Below are 19,858 nucleotides of genomic sequence, written 5' to 3'. Positions count from 1 at the left end.
TCAGGTTTGATGGGCAGTGTTCTGCTCTTTGCTCCTCTCCTGCAGGCCGAGATCTCGTTCTGCGACCTCTGAATATGCTGATACTTCCGCAGCCTGGTTGCCAGCTGGAGCTTGTGAGCCAGGACTAACACTGTTCTCAGCCATGAGTGGACTGGTCAAACCCAGACTGCTCAGAGCATCCAACGTGCCATCAGGGTCCACCATGATATCAATAACTAGTGATTTCAAATTCAAGAAAATTACATTTATTGACTTATTCTGATATATAGTCATTCACTAATGCAACTAAAGACAATAAATCATTCAGTCAATTAACAAACAGACAAGTAACCCTTGGATTTTATACTCCTGGGACCATGCAGAACAGAGACTCTATTGAGGACATTGGTTTTTATTGAATTTCTCTGAAACTGTAAATATCATACATTTTAAGAGCCATTGTATTTTGAAGAATATCTGTACTACATCTATATGTATAAAAACACTATTTAAAATGGTCAGAAACTTTGGTAATGATGCCTAATAAAGCTGCTCTAAAGGCTAGAATAAACTGCATGACTTTCAAAAAATATGAACAGATTTTAAAACACTAGGCATCATACACTTGCAGACTTTGTAAATGGTTACAGAGAAAAACTGGGCATCGTACACTAAAAAAGAATGAGGTTCACACACTACCAAACTTCTAAGAAAACACTCTAATAATAACCTAACTTTAAAAAAACAATAATAATTCCACACCATAGCAATATTAAGTTACATACTGTTCAAAAACATATTTTAAAATAACAATAAATAGCAAAAGAAAATTCTGTTGGGTCTCAGGAGGACATTGCAAGGGAGGCATTAAAAGTATGGACAAGACAAGAACACATCAGTACTGCTTACCTAGCAACTGTCGTTCCACTCTTTTCAGATTCTGGAGTATGGAGGAAATCTCCTGAGGATGATCAAATTAAAAAGTCTGAATAGAAAACCATCATAAGTTGCCAGATCTTATAGTCAAACATTTACAGCAAACTGAACAGAGAATTCTGGTGCTTATGTGCACTGGTATGACTTTCTATTTATTTACATAATGTAGCTGTTCATTCCAGATTCATAACACTGATATGGTTGAGGGTAAACACATTATGTAGATATTATAGAAGTGCAAACTAAGAGAGTTTTATTTTCTGTCACCGCTCGGTCGTTTGTACTTCTCCACTGCCTCAGCTTCTTCATTTCAGAAGTTCCAAGAGTTCATTTCAGGCCAGCCTGCATTATAGAGTTAGATTTACTGCCCTGTCACTGAGCAGAGGTGGTGTACGCCACTGAGCGGTGACAAACCATGAGTCAAAAGCTCAGTCTAATTAAACTGAGAGATCTTCTGCTGAGGCGCCTGTGATGTATGGACTCTGAAATCTACCAAAACATCAGGACAACTTCACCATCAGTGGATGTATAGGTACCCCCTTTAAAACAATATATATATAATGTGCTGTAGTAGGCTTTACCAAATACTTGCATTGTGCTTGACAATAAAAGATCTTGACCAAAAATGTATGCACCTCTTGATGGAAATTATGTACCAATTCATGTGTGAAAATGATTCTTCATGCTCCCTCCCAACTATTCCTTCACAATTTGAGCCTGATGAATCTTGACATTGTCATCCTGGAATATGGTCTTCCTACATGGTTGTTTAAGAAATCAATTAGGCTACACATCAATTAGGGTTAGAAGAACTGTTGCCAAACATATAAGAAACATATTAAAAAACTTTTTTTTTTGGCCAATATTTATATAATTAATATATTATTTATATTATTAAATAATATAACAATATTTATATTGTTTATATAATGCATTACTTAATAGAAAATACTGAAATGACTGAATAGGATTTTTTTTATATATAAAATATATATATTAGTAATTATTATTAATAATAAATAATAATATTGTTTGACCTCATGAGTTTGATGATCAATGTTTTCTGACCATTATTTAAAGACACTCCCTTCTCACCTGATTAGAGGTCTTGAGGAGAGGCACCTCATTCTCTGCCCGCAGTTTGCTTTCAATCTCCTCCCACTTTCGGTCCTTGTCTTTGAATAAAATCCTGCATGAACAGTAATAATTCAAAGTGTGGCCTTCCAAAAGACCTTTCAGAACTAAAACTATGAATGTTTTACATAATAAAAGCCTCTCATAATGCATAATGATCATTCTCATAAATATTTCCTGAAGACAACTGTAAGAAACATGACATAAAATGTAAAAAAAAAAAAAAAAAGGTTTAATATTTAATAATATTTTATTAAATTGGTTTATAATATTGGATTAAAAATATTTATATTTATAACACATTAACTGATGTAAATGATTAATGATACTAAATGAACATGTTCAATTCAAAGGCTTTATAAAAACTAAAGCTTTACATTTTTTTTGAGGAGCAGTGTACCTTATTTTGTTGGCTGTCTTTTCCATGGCCTGTTTGATTTTTGCTGAGAGCTGGGAGACTGATGCCAACAGCAAACTGTCCAGCACACCCTGTGAATGCAGAATGAGCATATGCTGTCACTGTAAGCAATAAGATGGATTCGTGTCAAGATATTTTGTTATAAAAAATATAAAAAAACTTGTGGACCCTCTTGTGGAATATATGTAACAATATAAATTGGAACTTCTAGTAATATATATACAGTATAAATATATATACCTCATCTCTGCTCCAGGTCCTGCGGCGGATGGCACGGGGATCTTGACCGCTGATAGCACCGCGAGGTCTTAGTTCCACACCTCTGCTACTGATCTCTGGAGCACTGCCTAGAACATCCTCAAACACACGATCCTCAACCTGAGAGACGCACAAAGATTATAGCTTGCATCACTGATTACACAATGCAGTAATATTGTTATTTTCTATATTGAAAATCTTCCAAAATATATCTAAAAATGTAGTATTTAAAAACTGTTTTAAAGCACTACTGGGAAAGCATGTCCACATACATTCATTATTATACATTCTCACAATAACAACTTTGAATCATAATCTCTTAAACGATCAATGCCCGCAGATTCAATTAACTACTGAAGTAATTCCGGGAACAATGCACAGTGTGCAAAACCAAAGTTCTTAACAGACTTGTCGAGATGTATTGATATAAATCTCTACAGGCATCAAAGAATTAAATGTTCCATATAAATATAGAAAGTGCCCATTGCTCTGGTAATGATGTAGTTGTCTTCTCACTGAAGTCGCTGGAGCGGAGGAAGGACTGACAGAGTCAATCTCGCCAGCAACGTCGTGGATCTCACGTGCTAACATGGCCAGATCCTTAGCCAGGTCTTGACTGATTCTGGGACAATCAAAAGAAGACAAAGTATGATTCATGATCTACATCAACAGTTTACTAGATCAACAATTATTTGTATTATTAGTAAAAGTACATATTATACATAAGTGATAAGACTTTTGAAGGCGTAAGCAGTGGTGGGCAGTAGCATCACTAAATATGAAGAAATTATTTATAGCAATTAAGAGGAGAACAGGAACGAGAAAGGACCTGCAGTGCTGCTGCACCACAAGTCGGAGCGCTGGCAACAAGGAATCGGTCGGTGTTGTTCCAACACACTAATGTTCAAAGGTAGGCAGTCAGTAAGATTTTTTTTGAAGAAGAAATTAATAGCAAGGATGCAAAAATTGATCAAAAGTTACAGCAAAGACATTTAAATAGTTAAAAACTATATCTATTTCAAATAAATGCAGTACTACTGAACTTTATATTCATCAAAACTTGATCACTCATTGTTATCACAAAACTATAACGCTGCATAACAGTTTTGATCATTAATAATAAGAAATTATATCTGAACACCAAATCAGCATATTAGAATGATTTCTGAAGGATCATGTGACACTGAAGACAGAAAATTCAACTTTGCCATCACAAAAATTACATTTTAAAGTAAATTCAAATGGAAAACAGTTGTTTTTTTTAATTTGTGTATAATATTTCACAGAACTACCGTTTTTACAGTATTACTGACCAAATAAAGGCAGCCTTGGTGAGCATAAGCATTCTTTCATTTTAACATTTTAAAGTGCCCCTATTATGCTTTTTCAAATATTACCTTTCATCCAGCGTAATATGTCTGTGAACGGTTTGCAAAGTTGTAAAAGTCGAAAGTGCACGATAAATAAAGTTATTGTCTCTCAAAAGAAAGAATCAACTCTGCACAGCCTAAACAAGTCGTCAGGAATTCCAGTCTCATTTCCGTCACCATGACCTGCATACGTCATCCGTAAAGTGTTTTTGTTTTTCTTGGATACATGTAAACCTGTTGTAGGAGACCTCCTAAACAAAATGATGAACCTTTATCATAGCATTATAGGGGCACTCTAAAAAATCGTACCTACCCAAAACTTTTGAGTGATACACTCAAAGGTGTTTTCTCAGCGATGCCATAGAAGAACCATTTTTGGTTCCCCAAAGAACCTTTCAGTAAAGAGTTCTTAAAAGAACCATTTTTTGTCAGTGTGAAGAACATTTGAATTATCTAAAGAACCTTTTTCCACTATACTCATTAATGCAATGGAAAGATTCAATGGATGTTAGTTTCTTTATGTAACCATCAGTGACAATAAAGAACCTTTATTTTTAAGAGTGTAGAGTATATGTCTTATTGTACATTGTGTGAATACACGGGTACATCCTATAAATACTCTTTTTTATGCTGTGTTCCTATTAAGTGTTTTGAACTGACAGTATGAAGTAAGGTAATGTCACATTGTTATTAATTATTACCTCAACAAACATCCATAAACAACAGATACCAACACTGTAAAAAAATTCTAACCCTCCCAAATCAAAAATTTCTGTAAATTTCAATTGGCCCAAGTGAAAATCTGTAAATTGAATTTTATAATTTACAGAATTTCACTTGGGCCAATTGAAAAATTTAGATGTTATCGGTCACTTGAAATTTTTGATTTGGGAGGGTTAGAATTTTTTTACAGTGAATATAATATTTAATACCTATGTATGAATTTGCTTCAATTTAGCAAACTACTTTTTCCATGCTTGTATAGTAACTAGTTCTAAAAGCTAGCTTCATCTTAGCTTAGCACATCTGTGTGGTTTGTAGCTTAGTTTGCTAAACTTTTCGAGTAGCTTGCCCAACATTTATTACTATTTATTACCTGGCAATCTCCTCACTGTGGGCAGTCCAGTCTCTCATGTAATCATCCTGCTCTCTGCTGGACTGGTGTCGTAGAATGGAGATGCCTCCAGGGCTGGGTGTTGCAGGGGCTGAACCCCCTAGCTGGGTAACCCGCGGAGCCATTGGACGGGGGCGAGAATGCTGAGTGGGGTGACGGTTGGAGCCATACTCATCCTCTGAGGTTGAAGCATATTCGATAGGTACCCGGCGCCACCTTCCACCAGCTATAAGAAAGAAGAGTGTTTTAGTTGGAACATTTTCAGCCAATTATTATTTCTAGTATATTTTCCTCAAAGGTCTGACCTGCAGGTGTACTTTGAACATAGGGAGCACCAGGACACTTATCAGGCAGTTTGGAAGCGCTGTTAGCTCTCGCTCTGGGGACACCCACAGAGGATGAGACTGTTGTAGAGCGGAGCCCGAGCCGCAGAGCACTCTCCGGTGCAGGGCGTGGGACGAAGCCCCTGATCTTGCCTGATGTAGCTTCCGAGTCACTTCGAGCTGAAGGTGAGCTCACTCTCGGCCTTCGGGGTTGAGCAAGTGCTTCAATTCTGGAGAGGGTCCTTCGTCCAGCCGAAGGTCTCGATGCAGAACTGGCGGTAGAGGCCTCTGAAGCAACGGACATACGATCTACATCAGCAAGATCAGCGTCAGGAGCTTCACCCAGTCGTGCACGGCGAAGAAGGGAAGACCGTGTGGGTCTGGGCCGGGGAAGGGTGGTTGGTTTAGAGGTGGCTGGTGCAGGAGCTACAGCTGTCTTAGCTCCTTTGGCCTTGCCACTTGTTGGCTCTGCCTTAGAGCTGATATTTTGACCCCGGCCCTGAGGTCGTTTTACCAAAGTAGCGTCCTGGGTAAGCGAAGAGCTCAAGTCATCATCTGTCAGGTCAAGAGATGTCCAAGCCCTGGAACCAGCTGAGCCAGAGGGATGGGCTTTGCCTTTCCTTTCTGTGGCGCTGGTGTTCTTATTGGCTGTTTCACGGCCTGGACCTCCAGCTGAACGTTTCCTATGGGCTGTTTTACGCATTCCTTCTCCCCCAGCCTGGCTGACTGTGCTTGTCGTATCAATGTCAGATTCAGGTGAGACAGACCCCTCCAGGGAGTAGCTCGGTGGATCTGCAAGGTCAGATAAAGTGGTTTCCAGAAAAGCAGCCACAGCCTCTGAGTCTTTTAGCATGGTGGCAGCATCAATGCTCTCATTGATGACAGTCATTTCCCTGTGCTGGGTTGAGGCACCAGGCCCATCGATGCAAGGTATGAGCTCTAAGGGAACATTGGCACTCGGCCGTTCCACTGTAAAACTCTCTTGCCTCAGTAGCGGCTTCCCTGTCTTCTCTCGGTCCTCATCACCTTTCTTTCGTCTCCCATCTTCTTGTTTCTTCTCAATCTGTCTAGTGTGAGCTCCCTGTTGCTTAACTTTATTCTGGTTTCTGGGTGGAGTTGGCTTGTTCACTTTGGAACGATCTACATCCATGATAGCTGAGGACATTCCTGAAACTCTTTGTCCAGTTTTAGAGATTCTATTGAGCTGATCTACTTTCTCCTGAAGTTCTAGATCCTGTTTCTCTGTTGAAGGGACTGTTCGCCTAAATTCGTTCCGTGTGCCCCCGGGAGCCAGTGGATCCATAGCAGAGTCCTCAGAAGGGAGGTGCGGGAGGGTCCTTCTCTTACGTTCAGACGCATTGATATCAACTGCTGAAACAAAAGAAAATCTGTAAAAACTGAATCGTAATACATAACCAAAGAATTTTTCGAGATGTTTGATGTCCTTGAACCTTTTTCATCTGTGGAAAGCACGGTGGGTTCGCCCCCAGATCCCTCAGGATCGGTCCGTATATGACTTGCAGCTAGACTAGCCCACTGTGAGACCCATCTTGGACCACCAACTACAACCAAGTCATCTGGCAGCACCTTTTAAAGAGGAAAATGGACTGTCAATTTATTTATTTATTTAAATCAGAAAACCTAATGATTAGGAAACTTGAAAATAATCATTGTGGTTGCAAGAAATCTATACAGTGTCTTTTGAAACTGACATAAATTTTCTTTACTGAATATCTTCAAGGATACTAAAATGTCCTCAGAAAAGTGCGGCAAATATTACTAATATACCTCTGCACCAACATAACCAGTTTGTCTGGTTTCCATTGATCCAGATCTTGGACAGATAGTTCCTCTATCTTTCTGGTGTTTTGGAAAACGCAGTTTAGTCAGGGCTTGGTTGTCCTCCACCCCAAAAACCTAAAACGTAACACATTTGCACCATCATTGCGTATCAGTAACTGGTTTTGACATCTTCAACCATACAAGAAAACATAATTTCTATGCTTCTGCAGGTCTACCTTATCAATCATACGCCTGGCCTCTTCCTCCTCAGCATTGCCATTTTCCAGTTCAATGGTGTATGTCCCTCTGTCACTTTGGTCATCTACATGTCCCCTACTTGGAGTCTCTTGAGACCCAGTGCTTTGCTCTCTGGGCACGTTGGCTTTCTGTGGGGAAGAATTGTTAGTTGTTTTGCCAACTTCACCTCCTACTGGTGCCATCTTTTTAGCTACAGATGATGGTTTGTGCTGGAAGAGATCTTCCCTCCCACAGAAAAGGCCTTCTGTCTTCTGCACGCCCTGCCTTCCTCTGTAACGATCCTGCAGGAATGCCCTCCGGCTACTAAGCTGCTCTCCCAGTGCATTCTCTGAGTCACTTTGTGTGCCATCCTCATGTTTACTGCCTGAAAAAGAGGGGGCGAAACATAAAGACGGATGGTGCAAAACACATGACCAGTTAATTGAGACTGCAGCCAATGGCATCCAGTCAGCATTTCATAATTTAAGGGTCAAAGACATGCCACAACATTTTTGATGTGGTGCAACTTTGATACTCTGATATTTATGAATTAGCAATTAGCCTACTATTTACCTTGAGAAATATATATTTTTTTTAATTCAAGGTATAACTTTTATATATAATATAATAACATAATATATATGTATTCAAGGTGTAACAAAATGCATTACAGTGCAGCATAAAACAATAGAGCCATCAGTAACTCCTTCACCTTACCTCTAAGGCTCTTCAGCTGAACTGGCACATCACTCTTCACGCTGTCTCCATCATCCTCAGCAACAGATTCAGAGCGGGCCAGGGGCAGCTCATTCTGTGCCAGCCAGTCCGCCACCTTTACCTCCGCTGCCACCATGGCAGCCTGCAAGGCACTCAGCTCCTCCCCTGCCCCTCTTTTCGGCCACTGTCGGTGGTCTGGGGCACCCTTTGAGGCTCGCTCTTTGCCCTTCCCTGAAGCCGTCGTGTCAAACTCAATAGTGAAGGAGGCATGTCCATGTACTCCGCCCTCCGACGCAGGGATTGTGGAAGCTGACGCAACTGCCTCTAAGCTGGTAGGGATGCTTTCTCCTGTGTCACCCACAACTGGAGGAGTCTCCTTACAGGGGATCTCAAAGTAGCTTGGTTCCTGGGTCCCCAAATTCTGTGTTGGGATTCCTGGCCCCACCTGCTGCTTTGTTACTGTGTCCTTACCGCCTGCATTAACACATAACATGAGCGGGTGGCATTCATGAAGTCAGTTATTAACACGACAACAATCTTACCTGATTCACATTTAGCTTGTTTATGCTCAGAGGCCTTTACATCGTGCTTCACAGAATTTTCATCATCTGCGTCCCCGTCACCCCACCAAGATGGCTGTCCATAAAGAGGGGTTCCTCTGTGGAGCATAGCTATGTCTCCTGCTGAAAGTTTGAGATACTTCAAGTTTGGTAAGCAACCTGTAACTCTTGTAAATTCACAAATCCCCCATCTTTTACTCACCTGACCCCTTCTCTTCTGCCTTTGGTGCTGGTTCTGAAGGTCTGACCTCAGCATCTTTTCCTCCCTCTGCCCCTTTGACCTCTGGACTTTTGGTGGTTTCCCCTGATGGTGAAGGCTTCTTGGTTAGCTGAAGCTGACTGGTGAACTTTTCGTGCTGTCCGTGAAGATGAATGTAGAAGGTCATGACAGAATACTAGATCTGTAGTCCTATATGTCTGACTGATATTGATCACATACTGATTACCTACCATTCAAAGGTTTGGGGTCAGAAAGAAAGAAAGTTTTTGAAAGAAGTCTCGTTGCACTTTATTTTACAGTATGTGTACTTACGTGCACTTACAGTGTGCTTACCTAAGAAAATGCAGGGTAATTTAAGGTAACTACAGGGGTTAAGGTTAGGTTTAGGGGTGGGTGCAGGGTTAGTAGGCTACCTAGTTATTACTCAATTATTGTAATTACTGTAATAAGTTCATCTTATGTACATGGAGAACAGGACTGTAAAATAAAGTGCTACCGAAGTATCTTATGCTCATCAAGACTGCATTTATTTAAGTGTGATTTAGTGAAATATAATACAATTTAAAATAAATGTTTGTCTGTAATGGCAAAGCTGAATTTTCAACAGCCATTACTTTAGTATCACAGTCTTCAGTGTCATCGTTTAGAAATAATTCGAATATACTGATTTATTGCCCAAGAAACCTCTTATTATTATTATCATCAATGTTCTCAACAGTTGTGCTGCTAAATATTTTTTGTGGAAACTGCGATACATTTTTCCCCAGGATTCTTTGATGAATAGAACGTTCAGAAGCATTTATTTGAAATAGAAATCTTTGTAACATTATAAATATCTTCACTGTCACATTTGATAAATATAAAGCATCCTTGCTGAAATAAAGTATTGCTTTCTTTCAAAAAACAAATCTTATCGACTTTTGAGCGATTGTGCATTACTGCGTTTGTATTACCTTCAGCGCTTCCTCTGGAACATGTAACTCTGCACGCACTACGGTAAATAGGTTGGTATGTAAGATGGGTTAAGGAGGAAACAATACATAGAAATGCAAATACATACTTGGTCCAATTGTAATTACATAGTACATACTTAGGTATTTAAATTTTTAAATGTAGAAAAATTGTTATATTGTGATTGTACAAACTAACTAAAGTGGAACAAATCAATCCAAACCATCAAATTGTCATTTATTTTGTGCTAAAAGGATATCATAGCCAAACCGTAGCTTGTCATCCATTTTCAAAGTAATATATTGCTGTTCCTGTATACGTACATCATTAACGAATGTCTACAGGAGAGGAAAGGAGGTCAGCTGTCATCATATGCTTTTCATCATACTAATGAGGACAAAATTATTATATCTACTGTATTATATCTACTGCCGCATTTCTCACCCCATTTAGGCTGCCCAGGTCTTTAACTTTGTGTTCGTCTGTGGCTTCTTCATAATTGATGACGGCGTGCTGTTTGTCTACACTTCGAGACTGCAATAAAGAGAAGTGAATGGATTATGGGAATAAAGAATATGCTTTACTGTAGATTAGTGGATGTTTGGTTCTAGGTGAAGGTGGGCTGGAGGAAATTATCTTTGAATTCTTAGTCTTATCTGAAATATTCTGCATGGCACTCCACACAAAGAGAGTACAAAATTTTGAAATATACTTAAAAATGAGCTTTTTTTCACATTCTGGCAAAAAAGAACATCAAAAATAAATAAAATGTCTAAAATATAGGGTACAATACAATACATTCCCATAACTAATGATTACGAAAAATGATTTGGGCAACAAGGTTGAGTGGGTGAGTGTGACAGACATTTGACAGACATTTAATTACAGTAGTTTGCCTGCTTTTCATGGTATGTTAACTTTTATGTTAGATAATCTAACATATCTAAAAGCTCTTAACACAACACACTAAGTGTAACTAAGTTGTGTAAAGTACCATATAGGCCTGCAATGTGCACAGTTATGGATCCAGGGAGAACTGACTGTACACTTGAAGGGACAATGGAGTTCCCCTGCTTGTGTATCAGAGTAACAGTGATCGAGTTACCTGTAGCATAAGCTCACAGTCATCCCGTCCCACGAAGATCATTTCCCGGGGAAGGCGGTGCCTTGTTCCCCCACCACTCACTAAGAACCAGGATGTCAAACTCATCTTGACTTAAGCAGGCCTCCTCTTTTCTTCCTGATCTCTCTCTAGGTCATTCTGTTGTAAGGTCAGAGAAGAGCTGTTGCAAACAGTGAATGATAAATAAATTAGACAAGTTCAAGTCAATTTGTATTAGGTGAATGTAGAGGAAATAAAGTAATGTATCTACTGTATACTAAATGACCAACACAATGTAATATCAACAAACAAATACATACAGTATTGATAGGAGTCTAGTCTCGACAATATAACAATGGAGCTAGATAGCTTGACATGAGAAATACTTTCCATAATATGTGACCCTGGATCACAAAACGAGTTAAAGATGAGTTGCGTCTGTTAAAGGCTAAGGGGCGTCAACTAGAGCGTTTATATACGAGATCTGGTCTAACTGTGCACAAGGAAATGTATGATCACCACATCAGGGACTACAAAGAAGCCCTTTCTACTGCTAAAACTAGTTATTATGCCAGTATGATAAACTCTGGTGATGGGAATACAAAAATGCTGTTCTCAACAATGAACCGTATTTTGCGACCACCAGATGTTTTCTCGTTGCATTCGCATTCTAATACTACATGTGATATTTTTATGAATTATTTCAACGAAAAAATTGAAACTATTCATAAGAATTTAACACCCAACATCGGGGCATGTGGTTTATTCTCCTCTCTTTATGATGCTTCCAATCTAACTGCTTTCTCTAGTTTTTATTTGCCTACTTATGATGAAATAGCTGAATGTGTTCAAAAATCTAAATCTACTACCTGTCAGTTAGATCCTATTCCTACACATTTTGTTAAGTTTTGTCTACCTTCTTTATTACCCTTGATAACTAAAATTATACATTCTTCTCTTATTACTGGTACTATTCCTTCATCCTTTAAAGTAGCGGCAATAACTCCAATAACTCGGATTGTAACAACCCTGAAAACTTTCGACCCATCTCTAATTTACCCTTTCTTTCTAAATTACTGGAAAAAATTGTTGCTCAGCAGGTACATACTCATAACGGATAATAACTTGTTTGAGCAATTTCAGTCTGCTTATCGACCATATCATAGCACGGAGACAGCACTAATTAAAGTCACAAATGATTTGTTAATGGCTTGGATTCGGGACTTTTATCAATACTCGTTCTTCTTGATTTAAGTGCAGCCTTCGACACTATCTCACATAGCATTTTACTGGAAAGGTTTATTTCTATTGGGATCACTGGTACAACCCATGATTGGTTTAGATCATATCTGTCTGGTCGGACTCAGTTTGTTCAGATAAAACAATTTAAATCGCGAATATCTCAGATAACCAGCGGTGTACCTCAAGGATCAGTCTTGGGCCCTCTTCTGTTTATCATATATTTATTGCCTCTAGGACAGATTTTTCATAAATTTAATATAAATTTTCATTGCTACGCTGACGACACCCAGCTCTATATATCTTCAAAGCCTAGTTCGATATTTCCATCTTCCTCTCTGTTGCTTTGTCTTTCTGAAATCAAATCATGGTTTACATGCAATTTTCTCAAGGTTAATAGCGCAAAGACTGAAATTTTATTAGTAGGCACTAAAGCAAAACTGCAAAATTGTGAAAGTTTCTCACTTGCTATAGACAACTCTGTTATCTTTCCTTCTTCTCAGGTCAAGAGTCTGGGTGTCGTCCTCGACAGTACTCTGTCCTATGAGGCACATGTTAATAATATTACAAGGTCAGCATATTATTATCTGCGAAATATTAATCGTCTCCGACCATCCCTTTCTGTTAATAGTACTTCTGTTCTGGTGCATGCATTAGTTACTTCTCGAATTGACTATTGCAACTCTCTGCTCAGTGGTGTCTCACAGAAACTCATTCACAAACTTCAAATGGTTCAGAACTCAGCAGCTCGGATCATTACACGAACACCTTTGAATGAGCATATAACTTAGAGCATCTTCACTGGCTTCCGATCAAATACCGTATCCAATTCAAGATTTTACTTTTTACCTATAAGGCTCTTCATGATCTAGCACCTTCATATCTGAGTGAACTTCTGCATGTGTATTTACCAACTCGATCCCTCAGGTCTTCTGCCTCTGTGACTCTTGTAGTACCATCTGTGCGTTTGACTACGATGGGAAGTCGAGCTTTTTGTTGTATAGCTCCGACGATTTGGAATACTTTACCACAAGATATACGTAATAGTCTTAGTCTCTCAACTTTTAAATCACGTCTTAAAACTCTTTTTCTTTTAGATTAGCCTATCCTGATTGATTTTGGTAATGTCAGTGGGTAGGCTATTGATTTTATGTATTTACTGTTTATTGTTTTTTTCCTCTGTTTAATCATGTATTTTATTATCGTAAGGTGTCCTTGAGTGTCATGAAAGGCGCCCACAAGTAAAATGAATTATTATTATAAAACCAGTCACAAGTAGCACGGGTATATTTGTGGCCATAGCCAACAATTCATTGTATGGGTCAAAATTATCGATTTTTTTTTAATTTAAAGGCAATTTTCTCAATGTTTCACACCCTCAGATTTCCAAATAGTTGTATCTCGACCAAATATTGTCCTATCCTAACAAACCATACATCAATGGAAAGTTTATTTATTCAGCTTTCAGATGATGTATAATCTCAATTTAAAAAAATTTACCCATGTGACTGGTTTTGTGCTCCAGGGTCACATATAAGTTTGTATTATTTCAAGTGCAGTCCATGTGGCTAAATATACCCGGTGGAAGCAAATTCCTCCATTCCTAATGAAATTGGATAATTTATTGCTCAGCACCAGACAAGCAGCTGACTCCTCTAACTTAAACAATGGACCTTTTTTCCCTCTAAAAAGGATGAAATCAGGGTCTCTTCTTTAAGACTTTGAACTAAACTAAAATAAGTGATGCTGAACTAGATGTATACTAACAACAAAGTTCTTAGAAACAACCAGCAGACAGTAACGGGATGTGTCAATGGCTTCTCTTGGGGTGGGCATCGATTTGTAGTGATGTCCTGAGTTCTTTTGATCCAGCGCTTTTAAGTACAGTAAATCGTTTGAACAGTTTATCAAATTGGACTAATTCTTTTGACATTTCGAGTCTCAAAGCAGCAATGATACACAAGCCACTTAATCAGTGTACTCAAATGTGTCCGTCACTTCATCTCGAAGTGAAATAAAATGATCCTAAAACCCACGATCTCTGTTTTTACACAACAACCAAGATGTCAGGATTACGTGATGACGTAAACAGAACTGATAAACTGTTTTGAGCTGGTTCACTAAAACTACCCTGGTGGCGAAAAATATGCTAAGTATACTTGCAGCCAGTCTAATTTAGTATACTTCAAGTGTGTTAATGATTAGTTAACTTGAAGTGTGCTATTTTGATACAGCTAATTTTGTACTGAGTATATTTTAGTTGTAATTAAATTGTAGTAAAGCATAACTTTAAGTGTATTTAGTGTACTAAATTGGAACAACTTCAAGTATACTAAGTATACTTTAAGTATATGCTTGTGTAGGGACTAATTACATGCTTGATTAGAGATATTAAAGTGTACTTTATTTGTGTTACAAGTACTGTACATTACAAATTCATTACAAGTGTCTTCGAAACATACAAGCAATATACCATAAGTGAGTGTGTGTGTGTGTGTGTATATATATATATATATATATATATATATATATATATATATATATATATATATATATATATATATATATATATATATATATATATATTTGGGGCGTTTTAGATTTATTTATGGCATTTCAGAAGCAGGGTGGGAGAGAGAGAGAGGGACAGGATCGGGATAAGGTCCACGAGCCGGGACTCGAACTCAGGTCTCCTGAAGCACAACAGCACTACATGTCAACGCACTGTACAGGTCATACACAAGTGTATTCTACAAAGTGCACACTTTGTCTTCAATAACAAATGCACATTAATAGACAAATAATACTTAGCTATACTTTGTACAAAATACAATTGTATACTAAAGTGTATTTTGAAAGTATACTTTAAATGCATTGTTACAATGATCTTTTCCAGCACACAGTAAAAATATACCTACAATTTATTTTTTAATAAAGTGCAAATAAATACACTTTTTCACTTCAAGTATATTTTTTTCAAATATATTTTTAGAAAATATACTAAAGTACAATTATTTTAAAGTGTGTTAAAAGTTAGTGAAAATAGGTAAAAGCATGATGCTAATATACTTTTATATATTTAAAGATAGTACCATTTTTGTTAGTATATTTGCAATGTACTATTGAAAAAGGGAATATATTTCAAATACCGTAAAGTATTCTTTTTTCACTACGGTAACCATATAAAGAACTGTTTTCGAAATGAATCAGACTTCCCAACTCTTTTTTGAGTCGGTTATTTTTTCCATGGATTGGTCAAACGGTTGTGCGAATTGACCTGATTCGACTCGAGAATCAACTTGAATTGTTTGGACAGTTTACTCACACACTGAATTGCTTGAATCGCTTTCTCACTCTTGTTTTAAACATGAATTGCTTGAATCGCTTTCTCACTCTTGTTTTAAACATGATAGACTTTAAGAACACAGTGAACAAAAGAGCAATGGATTAAGTGGATATTTAGGCTACCAACAATCAATTAAATTAAACTGCTAAAGCATACTATATTGGTTTCCTTTCAGCTTGTGAATGAATTCAGGTAAAGACATTTTAGTGTCAAAACACTAACAGTAGGCCTATACGAAACATAAAATGGCATCACCATGTTTTCGTACCTGGGAGCACTAAGATGGTAATCATTCATAGCCTATGTAATAATAAATTAACTTATAGATCAGAGTAAAGGAACATTTAATATTTGGGATGGGATCTGTACTTGTAACAGAATTTGAATTCAACTTCATGTTGGATGAGGCCAATTCAGTTCACATTCCAATTCATGATTCGAAAGGGAGCCAGTTCAATTCTGAATTTTGACCAACCCTGGGACAGTGGAAAGTGATATGACCCAAGACTGTGTATAGCAATCCACAAGAGACGAGATGAATATAAGGGTTCCTGTCAAGAACATGATGCATCAGATAAATGAGACCAATTATCTACACTTCATGCCAGTAAAATCCATCTGCCTATTCCCGCGTTGCTGTACTTGGAGAAATTCCATTTTCATTTCTGTAAAGCAAAACAATTTCTAATTTCTATAATGCGATAAAAAAGAAGCTTAATTATCATGAGGAATCAAAAGCTTTATACGCTTAATTTTAGGGAATTGTAGCGTGTTTTTTTAGATTTTGAGCTGAAACATTAAGATTAAATCACCTTATAATGCATACATGCATCCTCATCCAGAGAAGCAGCGCATCATTTGCGTGTGTGTGTGTGCGGAGGAGCATCAGTCTCCGCCTCTGCCTTCAAGCATTGGCCTTGTTCTGGACCGGTTTTGACAGATATGATGTTTATTCTAAGAGACAGTCGCTCACTAAATACACCCAGCGCATATTTTAATACATGGTTCTAAAATGCGTAATGTTGCGCATTTATTTATATAACGCTCGTGAGGAGAGGTAGCCTGCAAATCGACGCATGCATAGGCCTACATATTTTTAAATAAAACTGCTACTGTTTTCATCACGTATCGGACGCCGTTAGAGATCTCCAGTCTGTAATAGGCCGGATCGGTCGCCTCTAGAGCTCATGACAGCCAATTACTCCTTTCCATCAAGCGAAATCTTTGCTCTTAAAATTAAAAAAGGATATGTTCATGGAAAATGTGATTAGTATATAAAACACAGCGCAACGCTTACCTTGTAAATCCCAGTATATTTATTCCATAAATGACATCCGTCTGCTCCAGTGCGCGGAGAAGCGCTGCTCTGCCCTTCCCAGTCTGAGGTGCAGTTGCGCGTCTTGACGCACGATGGCGCTGCGGTGTCAAGAAACAACAAGATGACAAGCGCTCCCTGTGGTCAGCGTATATGATTTTTAACTTTGTGCTTACTTGTGCATATGCGCTTGCCAATATTCAGACATGAGAAATTAATTGTGGACGGAAATATAAGCAACTTTTTATAAAAAAATAAAAAAAAAACTTCCCAATATAACAAAGAAGCTATGGAGACTTGAATAAAAAATGACATCAAAAGAAAATATGTATAATCAAATAAATAATAATATTATAAATCGTAATAAACCCCCCAAAATTCTAAAACTGTCCAATAAAGTTTTGTGGTATTCTTACCCTCACTAAATGTCAAAGGTCTGTAAAACAACGTAACTTAATCTATAAAAAAGATTACTGGTATGTTTCTTTGGTTTTAAGATTTAAATAAGTATTAATAGTTTATTCTGATTCCTGTCAACTATTCGCCACTGATAAAATAGACAAGAAATGAATTGACTACTGTGTGTTTAGCCACTGAACACTAGATGGCGAAATTGTACATCACAGTCGGGATGATTCTCCCACAACGTGATCTGTCAATAACTGTGTGTGTGTGTGTGTGTGTGTGTGTGTGTGTGTGTGTGTGCGTGCGTGCGTGCGTGCGTGCGTGCGTGCGTGTGTGTGGGTGTGTGTGTTTGGTCCGGTAAACAAAGGGACAAAATGTATCACATAAAATGGAAATGAAAAATTAGCTGTATTTCCTTATTTCATCATCTATATTTTATTATATTTCATTCATTTTAATTTAATGGATTTGAACTATGTGATTTTTGTCAATTTCATTTTTTGATATTTGAGGTTGATTTATCTGCTATAATATGATGTCCTAAACTGATTATTCACTGTTTATATATAGCCTACTGTGTGTGTATATATATATATATATATATATATATATATATATATATATATATATATATATATATATATATATATATATATATATATATATATATATATATATATATATATATATATATATATATATATATATATATAATGTTGGGTTAAAAATAATGGGGTGGTATAGCACCTTTCCAACTGTGAGTTATTTTAATGCAATGCACTGGGTTAAAAGCCCAACAGTTTAACTAATCATTTGTTATTTTGATAAATACAGATTCAAATACAGATTGTTTATTTGTAGAAATTACCCAACAATTTTCAAAATGACCCAATATTTTTGGAAAAACAACCCAATATGTGGAGCCCTTTACTGTATAATATATAGGCCTATATATATATATATATATATATATATATATATATATATATATATATATATATATATATATATATATAACAACTAAACAAAACGTTAGCATTTGACAAAATGAATGTAGAGTCATTGGTTGTTTAGCTTATACAAGTATTATAATTAAATATCAACCATTACATTCATAAACTGCAGAATATAAATACATTTTTAAGCAGTCAAAAAGGAAATGTCCAACACAGGACAAAACACAGTTCTTTTCACAATACATGACACATAACCCCACCTTCAAAATAATTTCACTTATTTACAATGGATTCATGTACACTGGTGGCCAAAAGAAGTATTTAAGTGTCTTAATGTTTTTGAAAGAAGTCTCTTTTTGATGCTCAAGAAACATTTCTTATTATTATCAATGTCTGACTGTCTACTCCTCCATCTTTTCTACAGCATAGACGTAAAAGTCATCATCAAAATTATCTTTAAAAAGCCAACACAATGTTTTTGTCCACCTTTGCGAATAAATGAACTTCTCCAAAGATTATATATTTGTAAACAGCTTTTTGTCAATAGCATATTCAAACATTTCAGCTGAACTAAATGACATTATGCCAGATTAAATTGTAATACTTAGGCTACATATCCTAAATTCTGTCCAAAAATGCTGAGATCCATAGAGAGAAAGACTGAAATCAATAGGCCTCTTACAAGATGTGCCTATGTGAAGAGTAAAAGAAAAGCAGCCAACAAGTGTCCAGCATATGTGGGAACTTCTTCAAGACAGGATACACCGACTGAGATAAGGGTTTGCAAAACAGTGCGAAAAGATTTCATTTGTCGATTATTAATCGAAACAAAAATATGAACAGAAAAAGTTGCACTTTTTTTGAGATGTGCTTAAATTACTCACAGAAACACATGTAATGTAGCAGGCTATTATTAATTAAAATGTGTACTGTTTATTATTATTTCATTATGCTATAAATAAAAAATAAATAAAAAATAAAAACGTAGGCATTTTATTTAAAGAAAACCTTTGAATAAAGAAAGGGTCATTTTGACCCCCTTTATGCATTTTTTTCTGGCTCTGGCTCTGGCTCTGGCTCTGGCTCTCTCTCTCTCTCTCTCTCTCTCTCTTTCTCTCTCTCTCTCTACCCATTGGCTGTTAGGGTCTATGGTTGACATGCAGCCCATCATTGGTTTTTACGAGTCTCAACCCCCTCCCACTCTCTCTCTCTCTCTCTCTCTCTCTCTCTCTCTCTCTCTCTCTCCTGTGTTTAGCAGATCCATGTCCATCATCTACCTCTGGACGGTCAAGTTCGCTGGCACGTCACGTCCGCACTTGAACTTGCAGCAGCTCAGGGGGCTTCGCTTACTTTTCCATTCCTGTCTTGTGTTCTCCTCCGAGAAGCCATGAAGCCCAACGCAAGCGTCTTGCCACTACACGCGTCTCTTCTGTACTATTCTCTATAGTTCATGTGGGATACCCGATGCATCGCTGAAGAAGATTTTTGCCCTGGAC

At 37.3% G+C, this 19,858-nt stretch overlaps 1 protein-coding gene across 1 annotated transcript; it reads right to left on the bottom strand.

Annotated features, from left to right (window-relative positions):
• On the bottom strand, positions 1-11,209 carry cep170ab (centrosomal protein 170Ab; the record flags this gene model as incomplete). The annotated part of the gene is made up of 18 exons (XM_081380532.1): positions 1-215; positions 889-940; positions 2,011-2,104; positions 2,450-2,538; positions 2,708-2,845; positions 3,242-3,347; positions 5,192-5,435; positions 5,515-6,900; positions 6,984-7,119; positions 7,321-7,449; positions 7,551-7,936; positions 8,269-8,742; positions 8,811-8,948; positions 9,031-9,184; positions 10,002-10,060; positions 10,259-10,337; positions 10,444-10,533; positions 11,105-11,209. The coding sequence occupies 18 exons, from the start codon at positions 11,207-11,209 to the stop codon at positions 1-3; spliced, it is 4,074 nt and encodes a 1,357-aa protein (XP_081236658.1).
• Positions 11,210-19,858: the final 8,649 nt, after the last annotated feature.

Source organism: Scardinius erythrophthalmus (assembly GCF_964197995.2).
Source record: "Scardinius erythrophthalmus genome assembly, chromosome: 12".
Lineage (NCBI taxonomy): Eukaryota > Metazoa > Chordata > Actinopteri > Cypriniformes > Leuciscidae > Scardinius > Scardinius erythrophthalmus.
This window is presented reverse-complemented; position numbering and strand designations above follow the sequence as displayed.